The sequence below is a fragment of the Psammomys obesus genome, unplaced genomic scaffold, assembly GCF_907164565.1.
Source record: "Psammomys obesus unplaced genomic scaffold, mPsaObe1.curated_primary_1811, whole genome shotgun sequence".
NCBI classification, from domain to species: domain Eukaryota; kingdom Metazoa; phylum Chordata; class Mammalia; order Rodentia; family Muridae; genus Psammomys; species Psammomys obesus.
This window is the reverse complement of record NW_026585504.1, coordinates 8968124-8992745: the sequence shown is the minus strand read 5'-3', so window position 1 is coordinate 8992745 and position 24622 is coordinate 8968124. Positions and strand designations below refer to the sequence as shown.

General features: G+C 51.7%; 2 protein-coding genes across 2 annotated transcripts; both read left to right on the top strand.

Moving 5' to 3' along the window:
• The first annotated feature begins 2244 nt into the window (after positions 1-2244).
• Positions 2245-4293, top strand: Dusp2 (dual specificity phosphatase 2). The gene is made up of 4 exons (XM_055603630.1): positions 2245-2644; positions 2772-2893; positions 3188-3407; positions 3521-4293. Exons 1-4 carry the CDS (start codon positions 2245-2247, stop codon positions 3733-3735), a joined length of 957 nt encoding a protein of 318 aa, XP_055459605.1. The 3' UTR covers positions 3736-4293.
• A 4318-nt stretch (positions 4294-8611) lies between these two features.
• On the top strand, positions 8612-22019 carry Astl (astacin like metalloendopeptidase). Its single transcript, XM_055604909.1, has 9 exons — positions 8612-8666; positions 9284-9409; positions 10812-10873; positions 12131-12224; positions 12615-12732; positions 13460-13641; positions 16257-16338; positions 16553-16707; positions 21589-22019. The coding sequence occupies exons 1-9, from the start codon at positions 8612-8614 to the stop codon at positions 22017-22019; spliced, it is 1305 nt and encodes a 434-aa protein (XP_055460884.1).
• Positions 22020-24622: the final 2603 nt, after the last annotated feature.

The window sequence follows — 24622 nt, the reverse complement described above, 5'->3', positions numbered from 1 at the left end:
ACTCACTGTCTGGTGATGAGGCACCCGCAGCCAGCTTGGCTGGATGCCCCCTCATGCTACCCCAGCATATGTCCAGATTCCTGCCTCCATTTGGCAGGCTCTCAGGGAATGGGTCTGGAGAACAGGGTCCTGAGAGGGTGGCAAGGGGTAGCAGACATCTTCCAGATGACTCACTGGTGGCAGCTTTGGGGGAGGGCTTAGTCAGAGCGGGAGGTGGGCAGGGATGTGGGCCCTTCTACCCCAGCCTTGGACTTTCACTCAGGTGTTGAAGGTGGGGTTTTCCCCTGATTTGGGAATCCGGCGGAAGGTGAAGGCCAGCCACAGTTTTATGGTTAGGTTTGGCCTCCCTGAGTTAATCTGTGTGTGTCAGAACTGAAAAGGGGACCCCCCCAAGGAGAGTGGCTTTGGGATATATGTGTGACAGATCCACACTGGCGCAGATACAAGGACCGAGGCACCCAACAAACCTGCTCTCACCCTGCAAGGAGGCCCACCAGCTCAGCGCGGCACTGGAGTCCAGGGGCAGGAGTTTCCCACAAAGCTAAGCTGATTTCATTCCTGTTGCAGGACCTCCCTCTTCTCCACAGCTGGAAGGCTGTGGCTCCAGGCATGGCAGGTGACTCTGGTCAGCAAGACTAGACATGATGGTCCCCCTCCTGCTCTGTAATTTGTCCCTGGAATCAGCCATTAAGTCATCTGTGAGGACGATGCCAAGGATAAGAGCCCCTATCAGCTTCAGGGATCTCTGGTCCAGACTCCCTGGCTGGGCTACCACTTCTGCTGTATCAGCCTCCAGACTGGCTTGGTGGCACAGCCTCATAACCTAGCCCTGGAACCTACACGTATGAGGGGGTCACTGAGGCACAAGCCCATGATACCTGGTCCAGGAGTCCTCGTAGCTCCTCCCTTGTATTCTGTATCCCCCACAAGCTCTAAGCTCCCCAAACAGGAGGGAGAGGCATAATATTCTGCTCCAGCACCTACATACCATGCTAGACACAGGTCCTAGCCGTAGCCCTCCAAGACAGAGGGAACACGGGGTCTGCAGAGGCTGGAAGGGCTTACTGAGGGTACAGGAGTGGCTCAGGCGAATAAAGATTTGGGGGGTTGGGTTCTGGACATTGTCCCCACCCACTCTGTCTAGTTTAGATGGACTTCAGCCACCTACCAACATTTCTTGCCCCCAACCAGGAGTGCCCCCGGGGTGGGGAGCCTACGCACAGTCGGGTCTCACCACATCCGGGAGGAAGGGGGGCTGGCACTTGAGTTGGGGAGGGTGGACGGGCAGTGCGTTACCCAGCTCTTCATTCCTACAGCCTGGCATGGTGCCCCGGCCTGTCCCAGGAGGGTTTGCAGCTCTAAGGGATTGGAAGTGAGTGGTTCTCCTTCCCCTGAAATTCCCGCCAGACCTGGCTAGGCCCTGGGAGAACCCAGCAGAGTTCCCCTTCTGCCCTGGTCTGTGACATGGGAAGTACTTCTTTTTGGGCCCTTGGGGGTTTCCCTGGGCCCCGAGGGAAAGAAACCGTCCCAGTCATAAGTGGAAACGTCACAGGCCCCTGCTCCCTTTCCCCGCTAAAGCCCCCCAGACCCAGGTCTTTGGCTTCAAGAGACTACTCCAGCTGGGCCAACCTGTGGTAAAACCCTGCCACGGAGAGAAGGGGACAGACATTTTCCTAAGTTTTCTAAAATGAGACGAGTTAGGTATCCTTCTTTCCAGTGTATCATCATTGGTAGCAACAGGCAATTTGTCCATTTTTGTTATCGAAATTCCTAGAATGAAACCCCTGGGAGAGAATGGGGAAAGCGAGGAAGCTTAAGGCCGCAGCAGCTCTGTGAAGCTGAGAAGCTGAGTTCCCAAGCACATGGCGTGGAGCAAGGGCGCAAAGTGGGGAGCACTCGGGCGTACACACTGGGGAGACGTGGGTGGGGCCTCTAGATTCCGGGCCGACACTTGTCACTGTCTGGTCCCCAGTTTCTTCCCCTGCGTGTCCCTCCCCCTCCCCCCGCCCCGTCCGCTCTGGGAGCCCCGGGGACGCCCCAGCCAGCGCTCCACGTGAAGCCGCGGGGGCGGGCCCCGGCGCCTTCCTGCTCTAGCCTTGTACGGAGACCGGAGCGGGCCAGCCCTCGAGTACTTAAGCCCAGAGCCAACGGCTCCGGCCGCACAGTCGCTGGCGCCGCCCGAGCGCAGGAAAGGCGAGCCGAGCCGAGCCAGAGGGAGGCCCGAGAGGAGCAAGAGGCTTGGCGATGCCGATCGCCACGGGGCTGGAGGCGGCGCGCGAGCTGGAGTGCGTGGCGCTGGGTGCGATGCTGCGGGAGCCGCGGGAGGCCGAGCGCACGCTGCTGCTCGACTGCCGCCCGTTCCTGGCCTTCTGCCGGCGCCACGCGCGCGCCGCCCGGCCGGTGCCCTGGAACGCGCTGCTGCGGCGCCGGGCGCGGGGCACCCCCGCCGCCGCCCTCGCCTGCCTGCTGCCTGATCGGGCGCTCCGGGCGCGCCTGGGCCGCGGGGAGCTGGCCCGCGCCGTGGTGCTGGACGAGAGCAGCGCGTCTCTGGCCGAGCTCCCGCCCGACGGTCCCGCTCACCTGCTGCTAGCTGCGCTGGTGCACGAGATGCGCGCGGGACCCGTGGCCGTATGCTTCCTGAGAGGTGAGCCCCGCGCCCCCCACCCCGCGCCCCCCGCCCCGCGCTCCCCCCCCCGCGCCTGGTCTCTTGCCCGATCCCAGCCCTCCTGTCTTGCCCCCCCCCCCCCCCCTCCTCCTCTCCCCCCACGTAGGAGGCTTCGAAAGCTTTCAGGCGTGCTGTCCGGATCTGTGCTCTGAAGCTCCAGCCCAGGCGCTGCCTCCTGCCGGGACGGAAAATAACAGCTCTGACTCTAAGGCTTCCATCCATGACCAGGTGAATTGATATCAGAATTTTTTTTTTTTTTTTTTTTGTGTGTGTGTGTGTGTGTGTGTGTGTGTGAGACCTGTAAATGGTGTGAATGTGTATATCCTCATAGAGACTTTAAGCCTTGAGGGGCACACGGCGTGTCCCCTTATGCCCTCAAGACTTCAAGGTCTGTCCTTGGTCAGAAAGACTGGCTTAGAGCTTCTCTTGTTTCTACCCAGCCCATGATGTTTCTGCCCCACTCAGGGTTCAAGCCCTCCAGGCCAAGGCTGAGGTCTCACCACTGTCCCCTTCCTCCTCCAGGGTGGTCCTGTGGAAATCTTGCCCTACCTGTACTTGGGCAGCTGCAGCCACTCCTCAGACCTTCAGGGCCTGCAGGCCTGCGGCATCACAGCCGTTCTCAATGTCTCAGCCAGCTGCCCCAACCACTTTGAGGATCTTTTCCGGTACAAGAGCATCCCAGTAGAAGATAACCAGATGGTGGAGATCAGCGTCTGGTTCCAGGAGGCTATCAGCTTCATTGGTAAGGGAGCCTCAGCCCAGGGCTCTGGGGGTACTGTAGGGGAAAAGGCAGGGGGCAGCTGTTTCCTCCGTCCACCTTCCGGTCTCACTCCTCCCTCTTCGTTTCCTTTTCAGACTCGGTGAAGAATAGCGGGGGCCGCGTCCTGGTGCACTGCCAAGCTGGCATCTCTCGCTCAGCGACCATCTGCCTGGCGTACCTGATTCAGAGCCACCGGGTGCGGCTGGACGAGGCCTTTGACTTTGTTAAGCAACGCCGGGGGGTCATCTCCCCCAACTTGAGTTTCATGGGGCAGCTGCTGCAGCTTGAGACCCAGGTGCTGTGCCATTGAGGCAAAACCCCACAGGGCCGGCTCTCACTGACTCCTGGGGAGCCTGCTTCCGGCTGCCGGGCTCCTCTCCGGCCTGGCTCATCTCTCCTCACCTCGTCCTCAAGGTGGGGTGCTAGGAAAGCCAGTGTGATGGCTTTTCTGATATGGTGCTCTTCTGAGGGGGACCAGGGCTATCTGTTCTCCCTCCCCCAGCTCTGGCAGAAACTAATTGGACTCTGAACCTATGTATTGCAGTCCTACTATGTTAAAGCCTTTGGTAGTCCAAGGGCTCAAAAAAAAAACAAGCTGTGACAAGCAGGAACCAAGTTTAGGGGCGTGCACCCCTTGACCCAAACCTCTATAGAGTCTTGTGCTCCCAGGGGAGCCAGGAAGTGACGCGTGTGTTGTGTTTCTGATATCTTGCCTTCATGTGTAAGTCTGTGTGCCTCTCACCGTAATTGGTGCTGAAAAGTTATTGGTGTTCAACTGACATGTCACACTCCCTCCCTGGTTTCCTCCCAGCCCTGTGGGCTAGGGAGGGGCCGTTCGAAACAGCACTTTATATTTATACAGAACATTGAGGAGTGTCAATAAAACTGTGTTTTGTTAAAAAAAAAAAATCAATGCCGCAAGTGTCTGGTCTCAAGTCCGTGTCTAGGGTGGCTGAATGACTGAGTGGTCTTCACCGACCCCACCTGGGGTCTTTCCCACACAGGTTCTAGCTTGTGGTTGAACTGGGGGACTCCAGTCTAGGTCTCAAAGCAGCTCAGGGCTCAGAGCTTCCCTGATTAGACCCCACTTCCTCAGGAAGCACATTTTCCCGATATGTGTTTCCTGATGGGTGTTGGCTGAGGACATTCAGATCAGAGGGCACTGGCTTCCTGGGGATGAATGAAGGGTGCACAGCCCATTCTCTCTGCCCTGGGGTGAGGTGCTCAAGAGCTTAGGGCTGTTCTTAGCCTTCTTCCAGGACTGTATCAGTTTCTCTCTCTCCTTTTAAATGTATTATTTGGGATTCTCACATCAAACACCCCGACTGCAATCACCTCAAAGTTTCCCTATGTCCACTCCCTCCTCCTCCGGGATCCTCCCAGAACCAGAGGAAAGAGCAAGTCCATTTTGTGTTGTTCACATACTCAAGAATATGGTCAAATTCTTAGTGGCCAGCCTGCTCAGGAAGGAGGAGTCTTTCTCCGCCTGCATCCATACCAGAAGCCATCAACTGAGGAGAGAGGGGGAGGAACGGGGTCCGTTCTGCCATGCCCACAGACATTAACATGGCTTCAGGCGGCCATCTTCAGTGGTAACGCAGGCCATAGACATCGACACGACCAGCCATATCAGGGCCACTGACCTGCTCATGGCCTTCAGTATCTGCACAGGCCGTGGACCTCAACGTGCGGCTAGAATATCAGGATGCTCCCCCAGGCAGCAAAGCTGAGGACATCACCAAGTCATTGGTCAGCGGCACAGACTGCATCTGTCCACATTAATCTCAGGCCTCACTGCATCCCGGGGCGGCAGCAGAGACCACAGACACCCATGTGGCCTTCTCAGACCATGGTGGGCCCTCAAGGAGGTCTAATCCAGAAAGTGAACCCTCCTCCATCTCGGGTTTCTGCTGTTGCCAATCCTAACGGGCAAGGACAAGGTGTCCCCTTGCTGCCGCCGCCACCCCCCCAGTCCCGCCTCTCTCCGCAACACATGCACTGATCTGTTTTTCATCTTCCCCACTTTTCTACCACGTATTTGTTTATTGTAGTGGTGCCTGCCTGCCTGCTTCAGGCCATGGGGCTGGCCACTGTTCCAGTTTCTGTTGGGACCTACCTGTGGAACTTGATGTCCGGCTCAGGGTAGGTAAGGTACACCAGGCCTCAGAGCACTAACATCTCGTCACCATCTCACATATAGTATTGCTGGCTGTCCCATTTCACCCCCTCCCTTCCCCTTGTGTGCTTCTAACAGTTCACCCCTCCTAACGAATGGCCTTTCCTTTCCTTCCTTCCTTCCTTTCTTTTTCTTTTTTTTTTTTTTTTTTCCCGACAGAGAGTCTTACTATGTAGCCTTACCTTGCTTGGAACTGGGTATGTAGACCAGGTTGGCCTCAAACTCACAAGGGGTCTGCCTGCCTTTGCCTCTCAAGTACTGCCACTACAGGCTTGTGTCACCACAAATGATATTTCATAGTCTATCCTTTAAGTTTGTTTTAATTGTTTATTTTACATACATTGTGTTTTGATTGCATATATCTGTATGAGGGTGTCAGGTCCCCTGGAACAGAAGTTTCGGACAGTTCTGAGGTGCCTTGTGGGTGCTGGGAATAGAACCTGGGTTCCCCAGAAGAGCAGCCAATGCTCTCAACTGCTGAGCCGTCTCTCCAGCCCCTCTATCCTTCAAATTTAATTGTGAAAACCATAAACTTGTTGTCTTTGCCATTCTAAGTGTTCAGAAGTATTAGGTAATAGTTACAGTAGTTGTTTCTAGAACTTTCCATCTTGAAAAATGGGAACATGGGGCTGGAGAGATGGCTCAGTGGTTAAGAGCACTGTCTGTTCTTCCAAAGGACCCGGGTTCAATTCCCAGCACCCACATGGCAGCTCACAACTGTCACTCCTGTTCCACTCTCATAGAAACATATATTCAGTAAAAAAAAAAAAAAAAAGGAACACATTCTATGTTGACATTAACTCCCAAGCTGCCCTCCAGGTGGCCTCTGCCTTGTGCTGAACTGGGGACTCTGGGTACCTCATTTGGGAGGGACCGTTCAACATTTGTCTCCTTTTAGAAATCTGCATTTTATTCTTTGACCATTTCATAGATGTATGTCTACAATATGCTTTGATCATATTCACCCTACTCTCCCTCCCCCAACTTCCTCCCCAACACCGCTCCCTTTACCTTCATGTTCTCTTCTTATTTCATAGCCCCCTACATCCACTTTGTGCTTCCCAAACACTCCTGGAGCATCCCGTGGAGCGTGGCCATACCCCCAAAGAAAAATGACTCTAACAGCCATCAGTTGACAATAGCTGCTTGGCGAGAGCCTGGAGAGCCCCTCTGAATGCATGCAGGAATTCTGGCTGGGTTGACCTTGCACACATAACCTCGGCTGCTACGGGTTAGAGTGCCACAGGCGTGACAAATCCAGGAGACAGCATTTCTCCTTCCTTCCCATCTGCAGGCACTCACACGCTTTCTGTCCCTCCGTCTGAGATGAGACACTCCCTGTGCCTTGGAGGGGACAGGGTAATAGAGATGTTCCATTTAAAGACCTCAGTCACTGTTCTTAGTGCGTTGACCAGTGAATTATCCGCCGCTGACTGCAAAACAGTCTCTCTGGCCAAGGCTGAGACAAGCTCTGATTTAGGAAATGAAGTGCTGGCACAGCCGCACCGAGGCAAAATGCCAAGTCTCCGATCCCTCTGGTGCTAGCAGGCTCGGGTTGCACTCAGAATGGAGCCTCGAGTCTCATGTCCACCAGAATTGTCTTCTCGTGACTAGTTACTCCAACTTAGTCTACAACATTCTTGTTTGAAGGAAAAACTCCCATTTTTTGACCAGATCTGAGATTTTCCACCAGTGTGATGATGATGGTTTTACTAAGCACATTTAACTAGCTAGGCCATTGTATGTATGTATGAAATATATGTATGTATGTATGTATACACACACACACACACACATTTTTTTTTTTGAGACAGGCCTTCACTATATGTTTTCTGGACATGACATGGCTGTGGCACTCAAACTTATAGTAACTGAGGTCACTTTCTGGAGAAATGGTGGCCCTAGGCTCAGTAGGAATGCTGCGAGGCCCTTGTGGACAATAACCAGTGCCCTTGGCTCTGGCTGTCCTTTGCTGGGCATGGGGTGGATTTGTTGGTGTGCTCTAGGCTGTCGATCCAGTTGGGGTCTCTGGGTGTAAAGAGTAGAAGGAGAGTTGAGGCGCTTTGCATTTTGAATGAGTGAGATGGGAAGGGCCCTGGCCGATCAGGCCAGTGGGCATTGGAAGGACCACAATCATGTGAGGGTCTGAGTGTCCAAAAGTGTCCCCTCTCTCTCGTGTGTGTGGGGGTGTGGTTGAGTGCTGATGATGCTGGGTGCTCAGTGCTCGGTTTTGCAGAGTCCTGCAACTTGTGTCTTTCCTATATGGCTCCCGAAATAAAAGCTTATGGCTGGGCATAGCGGCAGGTGCCTTTAATCCCAGCACTCAGGAGACAGAGACAGGCAGATCTCTGTGGGTTTGAGGCCAGCCTGGTCTACATAGACAGTTCCAGGACCGCCAAAGCTACATAATGAGACCCTGTCTCAGAGAGAGAGAGAAAGACAGAGACAGAGAGGGAGAGAGAGGGAGAGAGAGAGAGAGAGAGAGAGAGAGAGAGAGAGGAGCTTATACAGGTGTGACCACACCTTCCATCATTAAGTACATGGGGGAGGTGTCTTGAGTTCTCGGGTAGATTTTCTGTGTCTGAGCCCTCTCTCTGGTAGTGGGCAGGGCAGGAAAAGCTGTCCCTTCTAGTTCTGGGATCTCAGTCCAGCCAAGGAACCTTGCTACAATGCTCCTCTGCCCTCTGGTGGCAGGAGGAGGTATCAGGGAAGCTACACAGCCATGTGATGTCCTAAGGGTTTCTTTAGTGCCCCTTGCCCACTTTTTACCCACTTCAGCCAGGATGGGTGGGTCTACGATCCAGAAGGCTCAAGCCTTGGGGGAAGAGTCCTCAGGTAGGAGCGGGGAGGTCTTCAGGTGGTAGCTGTTGGGAGGACCTGCGGGTGGAGGTGGTTGGGAGGCTGCAGGTGTGGGCTGGAAAAGCTCCTATTTAAAGGTGGATCAGCACCTGCACTTCGGGTGTCTTTCCCTGCCGCAGCTCTGTGCGTCGCCTGCAGCGAGACCCCCGCCATGGGGAGTGTAGGAATCTTGTGGCCTTGGCTGCTAGCTCTGCTCTCCTTGCCAGGTAAGCTGGCTCCAGCCTCTGGAGCACTGGAAAGAGGCTAGGGGGATGTGGCTTAAAATAATCTAGACAGTTTCACAGCTCCAAGGGAAGGTTTGTAGGGGTGTGTCGAAAAGTGAGTGCAGGCCTCCGGGAACCGAGGGGGAGGCCACCTGATACCTGTAGAAGCAGAGAGCCTACCTAACAGATTGCCAAGCATAACACCGCATACCTACTCGTTTTAAGGTAGAGGCTCTGTTCTAACCTGACTGGGGTAGCAGTCACTCAGGCTGAGCCTGCTTTTAGAAAAAGTAGAAGAGTCTGATGCTAGCCCTGAATTTGAATCAAGATTTGAAGTCCACGATGCCTCTTTCCTGCCTCATGTGGGTTGCCATAGCCTTTTTTGAGCCAAGAGCTAGTCCCTTATAGGAACCTCCTTTACTGAATGCATCTAGACCTGGTCACTAGGCATGACCTGGTGGGATGGCCAGGCACACTTCAGGGATGCATGCTGGGAGGCTTATTCTGGAAGGGGCTGAGTTTTGCTGCCTAAATCCCTCAGTTTCCCAATGCCCTGTTGTCCTATCTTACTAATGGTGCCCTGGGGCATCCATGCACCTGCGCTTGTCTGCTTGGGCCAGGTTTTCTCCTAGGAGCACCCTCAGCACCCAGATGTTCAGGAGTCTGCAGTACCAGTGTCCCAGAAGGCTTCACTCCTGAGGGAAGCCAGGCGTCTCAGGACAAGGACATTCCTGCAATTAACCAAGGTGAGACCATTGGGTGAGGCTCAAAAAAGCCACGCTGAAGTAGACATGAAGAAAAAACTGAGAGGAAATGTCCCCACTTAAGGAGTTCTAAAAAAGTGCAAGTTTCACGAGGAAATGCTTAAGTCTGTTTTTCTGGTTTGTTTTGATTTTTCAAACTTGTGAAGTACTGTTTCATGTGAGATGCTATAGTTCTCTTAAAACAGCCTGATAAGAGAGCGCGGGCACTCTCTCCGCCCTGGAGTTGAGCAAAATCATCAGTAGATATTTGAGAGCAGCTCAGTCACACTGAGGAACAGTGTGCAGGTGTGACCTAGCCAGTGTGTGTGGGGCGGTGTTAAGGAACAAAGAAGAGTGTGGCTTAGGGGCTCCCTGACTGGGAATCTCAGCCATGAGGAAGACGGAGGTAACCTTGCCTTGGGACGGGAGGGTGGTGGCCTCTGGGTTAGGAGCTCAGATGGGCACCAGTCCTTATCACTTGACCTCTGGAGGGAGCCAGAACTGAGAGTCTTTCCTGCCACTCACTTTCAGTGCCATGGAGAAGCCCCTCCCATGCTGAGCCACACAGCTACCAGCTGTCCCTCCCTTTCTGATGTCTTGTTAGGAAGCCCTGCTGTCCCCAGCTGCTGTAAATGATAGCTGTGAATGCCACACAACAGTAACAGGTCCTGGAAAGTGGCTTTTAGATTTAAGGACGCAGTTGTCGTCATATAATCTTGAGGTGACTCTTCTCACCTGATGAGGACGTGTAAGGGATTAGTCTGTGTCCCATTTGTAGTCTGAAGCCCTAATGAGATCAGGCAGGGCTCCTGTACTCTTCTCAAGCTTTCTGTGGCTTCCCTCGCTGCCTCGTGAAGTCCTCTTGAGAGCTCTCTTCCCAGAAGTCAGCTACAGAAGGTTCCCTGACAGGAGGAAGATGAGAAGGCAAAGCAAATTGAGACAATGCTCACCCTTCTCGACTTCCTTCTGTGGTTATGACTTGTAATTTCAGCTCCTAGCTACCTCTAGGGTCCAGAATATAACAGATAATGGGAAATAGATATTGGGTGGGAGCAACGTAAGGCCAAGAGGGACGAGAACATGTTCTGGAGAGTGTGACTCATGCTGGAGTGGGCCTGGATGGAAGAGGAAGCTGCATTCTGACAGCAAAGGGCCTGCTGAGGGAGCCCCGGGCTGTGTTTGAACAGGGGAAGGATGCAGGCAGCCTGAGAAGCTTCACACACCCTTCCAGGCTGGGACTTAGCAGGGCTGTTGGATGTCCCCAAAGCCACACAGCGGTGGCTCTCACAGAACTTTAGCCCCAAAGAAAAAGAAGGCATAGACATTGGCCTTGCTGAGTCCATCCCTGCCTGTGTTCTGGAAGTCACAGGTTCACACCCATGTCCCTTCCTCCTTTCCCTCCCAGGGCTCATCTCAGAGGAGACCCCAGAAGGCAGCTTCCTGGTAGAAGGGGACATCATCCGGCCGGTGAGTGGGCAGCCTCAAGGCTGTGAGAACCCTCAAAACTTCCTTCTAGGTGCCATGAACACCTGGCAGGTGGGGCCCATCTTTGCTTCTTATGGTTGATTAGGTACTACTTTCTAGGTCGCCATGAACACGAAAGCAGTGAGAGCTGAAATGACAGACTAGTGGGCCTAAGAGAGCTCCCTGGAGGAGAGGATCCAGGCTCTCAGAACTCACTTGACGCCCCCGCCCAGGGGCAGTGCTTAGAAAGCACAAGGTTGGAGACATAAACCCAGGCCTGACAGTGCTGGTGCGCACCTTTAATTCCAGCACTTAGAAGGCAGAGGCAGGTGGATCTCCGAGTTCGAGGCCATCCTGGTCTACAGAGCGAGTTTCAGCACAGCCAGGGCTACACAGAGAAACCCTGTCTTGAAAAAAAAAAACAAAAAACAAAAACAAGACATGGGCCCAGATTGACTCATGAATGCTTGTAAGACCTGGGTGCCACCCCCCCCTCACCCCCTACTTAAGGTAGCCAGAACAAGTAGTAACATGGAGAGACAGTTTTTGCTAAGGATGGAGGGCTGAGTTGGAAGGGAGGAGGGTGATGGGGACTAAAGTGACTTTATTGCAGAAGGACACATTGTTCAGGAGAGGTTGCCATTGTAGGTGGCAGAATCGGTCACTTCTGAATACGACAGTGAGCAGTGGATAGCGAGACAGTCTTGCTTGTTCAGAGGTGACCGGGGCTCCAGAGGCTGTGCTGGAGTCCGTGGGCGGGAGAGCTCAGGTTGACCACTCGAGATGTGCACACATGTGCCTGGCATTTGAAACCCATAGAGCAGAATCAGATCAAACGTTGGTGGCTAGAGGGGCAGGGCCTTCTGGGAGCCATGAAGCCTACACTTCAGAGTTCTGGTTGGTGGAAGACGGAAGAGAAGCATTGTGAGGGCATCACTGAGTAGGGGCCTTCTCCTCCTTGGGTTAGCAGAAGCTTTGCCGTACTCGTGTTCTGTGGAGGTGCTTGGGAGGGCCTGAGCCATCCTGAGCCAGGCTCCTGGTACACCAACCTTAGGTACTTTGACTTCCCTTATCTGGATTTTCACAGCTGGCCCTTTGATTTCCCCATGCTTTTGTTCTCCTTCTAATGGTTTCCTCATTCCCAAGACAGCCCGTGACCTGCCTGTCACATCTTTTAGAGTCCTGGTGGTACTCTGGAGAGTTAGGAAGCTTAGGTGGCCTGTGTCCTCCATTTAACTCTGAGCTGCCCTCTCCCCTCAGAGCCCCTTCCGATTGTTGTCAGTGACCAACAATAAATGGCCCAAGGGTGTCGGTGGCATCGTGGAGATTCCCTTCCTGCTCTCCAAAGAGTATGGTGAGTGTGAGGGCTGAGGAGGGCCTTCCCACCCTCCTTCCCCCTGCTGCAGGCCTCCTGCAGGGAGCCCCACTCTTCCCTTCTGCATACCCCCTTCTACACTGAGAGGGCTGTCCAAACTCTGACTCCCAGGGCATCCTGAGCTGTGGCAGGGAGGGGGGTGTTGACATTCTGGAAGAGAGCTGATGGAACTCTCTGGTCCCCTCTGGGCTGCATAGTCACACAGCTGGGCCTTTCTGCAGCCCAGGCTTCCTTTTCAGCATTGCCCTCTCTGAATACCGTTTTGAAAGGTGGGCTCAATGTCCTGGTCTCATCCCCCTTGTGGATTCCCAAAGGTCCTCAAGAGCTATGGGACCTCCATAAGGGTCAGCCGTGGTGTGTCCTTTCCAGACGAGCCCAGCCGCCGGGTCATTATGGAGGCCTTTGCTGAGTTTGAACGTCTCACATGCATCCGGTTTGTTGCCTACAAGGGCCAGAGAGACTTCATTTCCATCCTTCCTATGTCAGGGTAAGTGCTGTTGGTACACGAGAGTGGGTTGTGTGTGTGCACGTGTGTATGTGTCTCTGTGTGTTTGTGTGTGTGTGCGCACGCGTCTGTGCTCCTGTGCTGAGCACAATCATACTCTGTTCATCCTTTCATGTACACAAATGTTATCTAAATCTAGTTCTTGGGTTCAAACCCAGTCTATCCTGACCTGGACCTTCTGGGCCAAAGGTGGGTAAGGGATGGCCACTGGTCATAGACCTTCTCTGCAAAGCCCTCACCTCCTGGAGGTCTTGTGGTATGAACCTGAGCAAATGTTGGGTCCTGGTTCTGCCACTCATTTGAGTCCAGGTGAGTGCCCTAGCTAAGCCTCTTCTGCCGTCCTTCTGTATTCTACCTTCATTGGGGCCTGACACGGGGTGGATGGAAGCTGTGACTCAGGCCTCTGGCCTCGGTCTGCTCACGTGATGACCTTACCTTCTATTTTGTATGAACGTCAGGTCCCACCTTTTGGCAGCCCAGGTGGTGATGAGGCTTTCTGTGATGCCCTCTTTACAGGCCAAGCCATCAAGAGACCTGGGAGATGGGACAGTAGGTCTGGGGCTAGAGTCCAGGATGGGGACGGACAGTCTTACTGGTCCATCCCAGGCCCTAGAGCAAGCACAGCAGGTGTCTGTCCTCCTGCTCTGACTCTTTAGGTGGACGCCCAGCTAGCTCACCACCAAGCCAGCTCGCTCTCATGGCCTTGCAGGTGCTTCTCTGGTGTGGGACGCAGTGGAGGGGTGCAGGTGGTGTCCCTGGCACCCACTTGTCTCCAGAAGGGCCGGGGCATTGTTCTACATGAGCTCATGCATGTGCTGGGCTTCTGGCACGAGCATTCACGGGCAGATCGGGACCGCTACATCCGTGTCAACTGGAACGAGATCCTCCCAGGTAAGCCAGCTGGTGCCCAGGCTAGGCTGGGCCTCAGTACCCCCCCTTCCTGAGGAACAGAGGCTTCAGGCCATGGCTGGAGTTGAGAAGTTGCTCCCCTCCCCTGCAGAGTTCATCCCCACGCTGTCCCTTTCTCGTGAGGCGAGTGGGAGTGTCCTCTGTGGCTGTTTCTTTGGGCCTCTAGAGTTGTACCCAAGAAAGAGAAAGGATGTCAGCCATTTGCTTTGTGTCTCACTTCTCTCCACTGCTGTCAGGCCTCGGGCTGTGAGGTTGGCAGTGCCCTATGAGTCTTCATCGGTGAGGACTCAGCGGTTCCCCCACGTTGCAGATGCTACTGGGGCGAGACTGTGACCCTGAGCCTAGACAGAAACTCAGAGTAGCTCAGACACAAGGGTCAGGCGAGGGGAAACACTGAAAGGCTGAGGTGCACGAGGTGGGCATCAATGGGCATGTGACTCAGAATACGCTGGAAGTGGCACAGCCAAGGCTGACAGAAGGCGACAGGTGTGCTGGGAGCGGTACAGGGAACAAATGGCAGCATAAGCCTGTAGGTGGGGATTAGGGCTCAGTGGTAAGAATGACAGCTGCCTTTGGCAGGAGGGAAGTTTTGGGGGACAGGGTCCACGGTGTGTTTGGGGGCACAGGAAGAGTCAGGGCTTCCTTCCTGCTGGTGGGAACTGCTGAGGGGCCTCTTCTGCTCTGGGGTTGGCTAGATGGAAGTGGGAAACTTGCCCCAGAGAAGCTTTGGGGTAACTGGGAAGAACATGGCAAAGGGATAGGATAGGAGCTGGGGCTGAGGGTGGTCATGATCTTTCCAAGTGCTCTTGGGGTGTTCGTAAGTACTCATCCTCTAACAGGCTGTGAGAAGCTAGATTTGAAAAGTCGGTCGGTATAAAATCTTGATCACGACGTAAAACGGAAGCCAATAACCAAACAACCCCCAAGCTGCTCTCCCTTAGGAATGATAGTCAAGGCTTTTAGTTCTGGAGGTTAAAGGAAGTGAAGGGTTTTTCAAAAGAAAGTAAAGGAAAAGGAAATTATGTAATCCTAGCACTCTGGAGGCTGAGGCAGAGGAATCGATTAGAGTGTGAGGGCTCGGCTACATAGACTCTGTCTTTAAGTAAACAATCCTAAAATGCTATTTTAAAATCAATGCTCTCTGGCTAAGAGTAGGCTCAGGGGAAGTGCAGGGGCGTTGATACTTATATCTATAAAAGCAAAGAGAACAAATAAATTAAACATGCCCATTTAAGTTTAAAAAATAACGGGGGATTAATTAAGGTAAAAGCATAAATTAGACTTAGAAAACAGTACTAATTAGAAACTCAAGAGCTGTTCTAACAATCAGATTGGCTCAAAAAGCTACCTAGCTAGGGCTAGCGACATAGAAAAGTGGTACAACCCTTGTTTGGTTTGTAACTGGGGTTCCATCCCTCGTGCCAATCAGCTATCCTAATGGGGAAAAGATGGCTCGCTCAAAGATCAAAAAGTGAGAATACATTCGCATTAATGTGCATAAACTCTGCCAGGGCATAAACCTAATCACAGTAATTCTGTGGGGACTCAGAGGTAGAAACTCCGCGGAAGCCGATGTGGAGACTCTCATTCCTATCTTTAGTTTTATGTATATATCTTTAATATGTTTCTATGGTGCTGCGGGGGTGGGGGGGGACTGAGCCCAGGGCCTGGTGCATGCTAGATACTTGATATTTTTTTTCTCTTTTCTGGAGATAGGGTCTCACTGTGTAGCCCTGGCTGTTCTGGAACTCGGAGATCCTCCGGCCTCTGTCTCCCAAGTGTTGGGATTAACGGTGTCACCACTACACCCTGCTGGATACTTGGTGTTTGAGTTAGAGGAATATATCGCCCATTCAAGATTATGTTTAATGATGAAGGGTCTCTGAAGAGAAGAAATTGGTATTTTTTTGGGGGAGGGGAATTCTGATTAGGAGGCTACTGGTGACCTTGGGGACCAACTTTCTGGGTCTGAAGGGGAAGGGTTGGGGAAAGGCGTAAGGAATAGCAACCCTTTTAGGAGTAGGCAGCAACCTTCCCTCCCTCACTGGCCTCGGGGGAAGAAGTGGGCATTTGGACCAACCAGGATGATGACTGCTGGGCTCCAGACCTTCAGCTTTGTCATCTAAGATGGAAAGATGAAGATGGTCTGGCTATTGAGGGGTCAGGCACCCGAATCCTGCATGGAGAGGACAGCACATCTTTGAATCTAGCTCAAGGAGTAGACATGGAACTAGTGTCTAGGGTACAGCAGCCATAGCTTTGTGGGTGCTGCGGATTTGCCAAGAGTAGTGTCATGCAAAGTGAACTGGGCAGGAGGAAGAGCTGGAGAGGGCTTATAGGAGGGTCATGGTTGCCTGCCCCTGAGGCACGCCCTGCTTCTAGGTATGGATTCCTTCCAGGGTCAAGAGGAGGAGTAGGGTAGCAAAGGTATGCGGCAAGTAGACCAGCTCAGAAAGAAGGCTTCGCAGGGGACTGAGACTCTTCCACTTGGCGGACTGTGAATTCTCGGAAGTTGCCCCATTTCCCCTCCTTTTCCTGTTCTCTGGTGGCTGTCCTCCTATTACACATCTTACAAAAGTATGTGTCTGTGCTTTAAGGCTTCGAAATCAACTTCATCAAGTCTCGGAGTAGCAACATGTTGGCACCCTACGACTACTCCTCAGTGATGCATTATGGGAGGTAAGCATCCTCCTTTCTGCATCCCCATCTCTGTCCCCCTTGGCTCCCCTCACCTCTGCCCCCAACTCAACCCCTTCCCTGAATCCCTCTCCTCTTGGCTCCGTTTCTCTGACCCCTTCCCCTTCTCCTAGCCCCTCCTTCCCCACACCCTTGCACTGCCCTCCTCGCCACTCGGCTACTGTGATCCTGACATAGGCCCCACCCCCGGCTCCAGGTTTGCCTTCAGCTGGCGCGGGCAGCCCACCATCATACCGCTCTGGAAGCCCGGGGTTCACATTGGCCAGCGGTGGAACCTGAGTGCCTCAGACATCACCCGGATCTGCAGGCTGTATAAGTGCAGCCCAGGTGTCCCTGACTCCCAGAGGAGGGGTGAGTGACAGGAGGAGTGACTGGGGCTCAAGTATGGGGGCAAAGATTGGTGAGGAGGTAAGGAGAGGTGGGCGGGGTCACTAACACTCACCACAATTGAGTTGGAAACACATTCGAAAGGAGTTAATACCCGCTAAAGACTAAAACCCCTTAGCAAAGAGAAACAACCCAGATAATGGACACCTACTGAAACTTAGGGTAGAAATAACTTTTTAATGTCAAAATATTAAATCTTAGGGCCAAGATAAGTTTCCCGCTATCCTCCATCTATTCAGTCTTGAAATGAAGGCCTTAGCCACTGCAAGTAAGGCAAGAAAAAGATAAAGTTCTGGTGTTTAAAAAGGAAGCAGAAACTGCCTGGCAGTGGTAGCACACACGCCTTTAATCCCGGCAATTTCGAGGCAGAGGCAAATGAATCTCTGAGTTCTAGGCCAACCTGGTCTACAAGAGTGAGTTCCAGGATAGTCAGGGTTACAGAGAGAAACCTTGTCTCAAAAAATACCCTCCCCCCCAAAAAAAAAAACCCACAACAGAACAAGGAAGCAAAAATTGTCACCAATCATAGATTATGATACTGAAACAAGCAAAATCTATAAACAAATTATTAGGATTAGGATACTTTTAATATATCAATATATTCAATTTAAGAATTGTATTTTTGCAAGCCCTCAAAAATAACTTTAAAAAATATTTTCTTATAATAATAATAAAAATAAGAGTACAGAAGCTATATAAAATATAAGGAAGGACTGGAGAGATGGCTCAGCAGTTAAGAGCACTGTCTGTTCTTCCATAGGTCCTGAGTTCAAATCCCACCAACCACATGGTAGGTCACAACCATCTGTGCCCTCTACTGCCTTCTTCTGGCATGCAGATGCACATGCAGATAGAGCATTCATACAAATAAACTTTTAAACTACAGGGGAAAACACTTATTTAAAAAATTGCCATGTGGGGCCTTAAGAGCTCAGAGGTCAAGAGCGTGCTCTTCCAGAGGCCAATTCCCAGGTGGCTCACAACCATCTATAATGAGATCTGGTGCCCTCTCCTGGCATGCAGGCAGAACACTGTATATATAAGAAATAAATCTTTACCAAAAACGCCATGTGTGATACACAGCCTTGGGAGGCTAAGGGAGAAGGGCCGGTCAGAAGTTTGAGGCCAGCCTGGCCCAAGTAGTGACAATCTGTATCAGAAACATCTGGATATAGCAGTGAATGCTCTAGCTACAGATAAAGAAGATGGGGTTTAAAATCTTAAACTTCCTTGTTTGGTCTCTTGATTCAATAAATTCACACTCAAGAGACTGGGAAGATGGCTCAGTGGTTAAGGGCAAGCAGGCACCTGCACATACCTCCTCCATATATTTAAAAACATAGTAAATCTTTTAAAAATTAACAGTAAGAATTATAATTTTGATAATATTGGAGGGGCAGCTTATGTGAGATGAAAGACCTAAGAACCAAGACTTTCCTAAGTAGTGAAGGGGCCTGGAGTGGTAGCACAGACCTGTAATCCTTGCAGGGTAAACTGAGGCGAGAGGATGTTAATTTAAGGTTAGCCTAGGCTACTGCAGTTAATCCGAGGTTAGCCTGGGCTACATCATAGTGATCCTCTCTTCAAAACCAGCAACAACACCAAAGGGATGTGGAAAGTCTGCCCCAGCCAGTTATGAGTTTACAAAATGTCCTTACATCAATGTAAAACACATACATGTCTAGATGCCTGTATACATTTTAAATATAGGGCTTTATTTACGTGCCTGGGATGGGTGCAGAGAGGAAAGTTTTGAAATGGATCCTATTTGAACTAAAACTTAGTGGACAAGGTGGCACAAGCCTTTAATCTGATCCCTACTCTGGAGAGGCAGAGGCGGGTGGATCTCCCAGTTGGCTACCAGTCTGCTCTACATAGTGAGCTCCAGGACACCCAGAGCTACATAGTGAGAACCTGTCTCAAAAAAAATCAAACGTGAAACCTCCAGAAGGGGGGCCTTGATTATGACAGAAAAGATGGCTTAGTGGTTCTCAACCTTGGGAGTTGAGCAATCCTGTCACAGAGGTCGCATATCAGATATTTGCGTTCTGATTCATAACAACAAAATCACAGCAATGAAGTAGTAATGAAAATGAGGGGGTCATGGAAGGAGGAGACTGTATTAAATGGTCAGAGCATTAGGAGGGTTGGGGACCACTGCTCTAGATGGTCCTGAGTCCACTCGGTATCTACAATCACGCATCATTGCATTCTGTCCTGCATAAAAGACTTGGATGTGCATGGAGAAACTTTGAAAAATTTAGCAAGAAACATAGTGAAATGCCTTTTATAACATCGGGGTAGGGAAGACTTTCTTCACAGAGGAACTTAACACTAGAAAGATTAATCTGACAGAAAGCATAATAAGGGCTGTTTAAGAGACACCACAGGTAAAGCTAAAATACAAGTTATAAAGTAGGGGTGCTTCTGAACATAACTAGTGGTGTTCTGAATTTAGAAATAGCTGTAAACAGAAAGTCAAAATATCCGGTAGAAAAATGCGCGAGGTGGTTAACGGGCATCTGGGAAGAAAGCAAATGATGAGCAATTACAGCAGTCGCTCTCCCTAAATTAGCAGAAGTCTACTATCTCAGGGATAGCAAATGCAAATGAGGCAAAGGGTAATGTCTGCATCCCGCTGACGGCCCCATAGGTGGCTGCACCCCTCCTGGAAGACAGCATGACCCCTAGCGAAGCTGCTGTGCATGCCTGTGGCCCAGATTTCATTTCTAGGTCACCTCCACCTGGTCCCACCCTCTTTCCCCACCAGCCCCAGTTAATCACTAACCCACCTTCTGCCTCTATGGATTTACCTCGTCTAGACATTTTGTATAAATGGAGCACGTGCTTTTTGTGTCTGGCTTGCTGCCCTCAGTAGGACCTTTGCTGTTCATCTGTTATTGTAATCCTCTTCTGCTGAATGCCATTCACATCTCATTTATTCACCAGCTGATGAGCATTTGAGTTACTCCTGCTTTGGGGCCACTATCAATATATTATGTTGGTATCTATCCCAGCCATACTTGGCTGTCTTTCAAAGCAGTTGATCCACTTACAAACTCCATTAGCTATGTAGGTGGCTACCAGCTTTTCTGCATAACTGCCAGGGTTTATAGTCTATGCTTTTGATTACAAACATCTCGGTGGGTATGGAAATATTTATTGTCATTCTGATTTGCATTTTTCTAATGGCTAACCACATCCGGCCTCTTCAAGAGATGGCTGGCCATCTGTATACCTTTTTGGTTTTAGACAAATGTCTACAAAGATTCTTTGCCTCATTTTCAGTTGGGTTAGGTTTTCCTTGTTGAATTATAAGACCCTTTAAAAACCACTCTTTAATGATACCGCATTTGGAACTATTGCCTCACATGCTGTGTGCTTGAATTTTGCCTCCTGGATGAACAGACCCCCCCAGACCCCCCCCTCACTTTATTTTGAGACAGGGTCTCACTATGCAGTGGTGGCTGTCCTGGAACTCAATATATAGACTAGTCTGGCCTCTATCGCAGAGATCAGCCTGCCTTTTCCAGTGCTGAAATTAAAGGCATGTGCCACCATGCCTGGCTTAAGTATCATTTCTTTTTTTTTTTTTTCTTTAAAGATTTATTTTCGTGAGCATTGGGTTTTGCCTGCATGTATTTTCATCTGTGTGAGGGTACCAGATCCCCTGGAGTAACAGACAGTTGTGAGCTGCCATGTGGGTGCTAGGAATTGAACCTGGGTCCTCTGGAAGAGCAGCCTGCGGCTCTAAACTGCTGAGCTGTCTCTGCAGCCCTTAAGTATCATTCTTAGTGTCACTCTGACATGTATACTTTTAATAATCAAATATTACGTAATTTCTCTTCAAATTAGAGGATGAGATGATGTGAGATTGCAGGTCAGTCCGGAGCTCCGACTCTAACAAAGAGCAGAGAACTGGGACACAGTTAGGAGGGACTGGTACTCGGGAAGATTGCTGTCACAGTGGTGGGCAGATTGGCATGTCTGGGTGTTGAAATGATGGCACAGTGGAGAGAGGGTGGGTGCTGGAGGAGAAAGGAAGGTGGTCCGTCAGAACTTGAGGGAGGGTCTGGCCTGCCCTTGGAGGGAGGACACGAACTTGGCCGTGATGGGAAGGAAGACAACAGCAGTGGACCTGAGTCCATGTGCAGATCTGGAGGTGGTTGTCGGTCTGTGGCCTGGGCTGTGCCCAGGGAGGTGAGGCTGCCGGCAGAGCAGTGGGAGGGTCCTGAAGGACAGAGCACCTGAATCTGGCAGAGACGGCAGGACATAGGGTCGTGCTGGGGACTGAGGTGTGGCGGGGACTTGGCGACAGAAGGTGGCTGGAGATGTGTCCACAGGGACGATGGCAGCCAAGGTGGGCGGCAGAGCTGATAGAGGGCACTGCTGCCTGAAGGTGAATTATTAGAAATGGCGACAGCTCTGGTGGTTTCTGGTGATGCTGGAGTTCAGAGTGCGGGCATGGGCTGTGAGCAGGAGAAGCAGGCAGGAGGAGGGCCACTGGCCACAGGAGCACGGACTGGTCACTATACGCTGATGGGAGATTATGGTGTGTAAGCAGGAAGGACGGCATCCACTGAGGCAGATAACTTGGGTCACGAAACTCGAGTGTTTCCACAAAGCAGTGTCAGTCATGGCCTGGGTGTGGCAACAAAGAGAAAGCAAAGACTGGAGAGCTTCTGATGTCCTCCCTTGGTTTGAACAGGAATGGTCCCACAAGATACTGGGAGTTTGGCTCTGTACCCTCTTAAGTACAGCCGAAGGCCAACATGAATCCTTGCGGCAGTGCTAAACACACTTTCTGTGATTCTGAGACCTAACTTCTGCTCTCCCCTGCTTTAGGGTTCAAGGCCCACAGTGATGAAAGAAGCCTCATTCCTGCCTCCGTATCACATCTACAGAGACTTCTGGAGGCACTGTCGGGAGAATCTGGAAGCTCTGCCCCCAGTGGCTCCAGCGCCGGAGACCAGGGTATTATTTCCGGGCTGGTAGACAGCCAGCAAGGATTGGGGCATCCTGCTCAGGACACGTTCAGTGGGGTACCTTTGGCAGGACCGCCTCAGATGCTAGCTGCTGCTTTGGGGCCCGGAACAGGTGCAGACGGCATTTCTCCAGGGCAGTTCCAGCTAGCCCAGGAGCCCACTGTACCTCCTGCTTCATTTCCAGAAGGCAGAGACCAGCCAGCACCCATCCTCCATGTCTTTGACAGCCCAGCTCTGCTTCCGGGAGGTTGTGCACCTGGAAGTCATGCTGGAGAAGTACCTAGAGACTGAGCCTGTCAACTTCCGTCCCTTAGTGGGGAGGAGGGTGTATTCTGCCCAGAGCAGCTAGCTCATCTAGTCCTTGTCCATCTGGGCACCATTCCTTCTCTTCTGCCCTCTTCACTGGCCACTCTTGGATCCCCAGGACACTCTTTGGTCTCTTCCCTACCACACCCCCATCTCTGCAGAGTTCCTAGGGATGTCTGTCTGTCCTTGACTTGAGCCCTAGCTATGGAAGATGCTGGGCGTGGAGACGGGATCCTGGGAGTGGTGGGCAAAGAGCAAGATTCCAGCCCTGAAGGCCTCTGGGAGTTCTACAGCAGAGGACTAGTTCCCAGAATGCTCCCTTGAGCATGGACCTCAGGGGAAGCCCTGTGACTGGGATCCTGAATATCTTCCTTTCTGTGATGCCTGGCTCTAAGGATGTTCTGAAGCCCTGTTCTCCAAGAGGCAGAGAGCCCACTTTGCCTTCTAAGGTGGACTAGTAGGAGGTGGCTTTTTACCAGTCTCTGTGATGGAAGCCGTGACAAGACCACCGTCTCCGGACAGCAGCCTTGAACCTTAGTCACACCTTAGATCACCGTTTCTGTTGTTTTGCCCACAAGGTGCTGAGCTAGAAGCCCCTGGGGGTTGGGAATCCCAGTGCTCATCATCCTTCAGCCATGCCACACCCCTCCTTGGTCTTCCATGAGGTTTCTTCTAGACTAGGGTCTGGGCCTGGAGCCCTTCATTCTCCAGGAGCCTGTTGGGAGGCCCAGGAAGCCCTGCTTGGTGTGGGAGGGGAACCAGAACCCTGAACTAGTGAGGCAGGGCACCTTCTCCACTGGGGAAAAGGCAGAAATAAAGTTGGGTGTTTGCTTCATGCTGTGTGCTGCACTGACTGTTCAGATGGCCACTCACTCGGGCTCTTGGGGAGTCCTATCCCACACTCTACAGAGGGCCGGGCTTCTGTCACAGGTGGACTTGCTCGAGGTGGCAGGAAGCAAGAGGCACAGCAGTCTGGTGTCCTGAGGGTTGTGAGAACTTGGCCTTTGCCACCTTCCTGGAGAGGTCACGTGGTAGTGTTGCCTCAGGGGCCACGAGGACTCTGCAGCCTCTGCCCTCAGTCTAGGATAAGCTTCAGAACAGGTTTCCTGAGATTGAATGGGGGGCAGTGCTGGGTATCCATCTCAGCAAAGGAGCATGCCCAGGGATCTACCCCTTCTCTCTCTCTCTTTCTCCCTTTCTCTCCCTTTTTCTTTCTTTCTTTCTTTCTTTCTTTCTTTCTTTCTTTCTTTCTTTCTTTCTTTCTTTCTTTCTTTCTTTCTCTCTCTCTCTCTCTTTCTCTTTCTTTCTCTCTCTTTCTTTCTTTCTTTCCTTCTTTCTTTCTTTCTTTCTTTTTTTCTTTCTTTCTTTCAATCTTTCTCTCTCTTTCCTTTTTTTTTTTCTTTCTTTTCCAGGGTTTCTGTGGCTATCCTGGACTCACTTTGTAGACTAGGCTGGCCTCAAACACAGAGACCCACCTGCCTCTGTCTCCCTGAGTGCTGGGATTACAGCCGTGCACCACTGCCCCCCTTCTTTTTTAGATTTATTATGCATACAATGTTATGCATGTGTGCCTGCAGGCCAGAAGAGGGCACCAGATCTCACAGATGGTTGGGAGCCACCATGTGGTTGCTAGATACTGAACTCAGGACTTCTGGAAGTGCTCTTAACCTTTGAGCCATCTCTCTAGCCGTGGTCCCTTTTCTTGATCTTGGATACAGGAGAAGGTGCTGTCTGCCTGTGATGTTAGGAAGGTGGGGCTCTGGCAGCATTTCTCAGAACAGCAACGGCCCCACCAAAGGAGACTAGACAGAAGCATCTAAATATGGCTGCCTGTGACATCTCTCGAGTGTCCAGACCAGGCATCTGCCACTGGACCGGGCTGTCCAGGGGCCCCACCAGATCAGAGGAGGGGTCTGCTCTCCCAAGGCAATCACGAGCTCCTCTAAGATGTAGGTAGCTCTTGTGTTCAAATCCAGTTTCAGGAGATTGGGATGAATGAATCTGGCGGCACCTCTTGCTGGGGGTGGCCAGGAACAAAGTTGTCCTGTCAGCCCCTCCCCCAAGGGAAGCCATGTGGCCCTGTGGCCCTGTGAGAGCCTGGTCTCCATGACAGTTCTGGGTACTGGAGTGGTGTTCCAGACCTGAAAGCTGATCAGACTGGCTTAGCCACCTACCCAAACTCCAGCAGCATGGCTATGTGGTGGTGTTCGCTTCTGGGATTGATTTATTCAATAGCACTTATGAACATTCATTAGATGGCAGGGAGACTCTATTATGGGCACCAAGGTAGGGAAAGGGACAATAACTGGCTAATAGATAGGCATCTTGAGGTGATAAATGGCAGGGAAGGGGGATCACTTGGAGGCTATAGGCTTCCCACTTATAGGAAGGGCTCCTGTAAGAATGCAAGGCGGGAAGGACGGGATTTCTGGCTGGTGCATTAGGTAGAGTGAGGCAGGCAGGGATAGAATCGGGGAGGGATTCCCAGAATAGCCTGGAGTAACAGTGTAATTTAAGGCTTAAGGCATTCTAGGCCTGTGTGTTTGAGTCATGCCTTTAATCCTAGCACTTGGAAGGCAGAGGCCAGC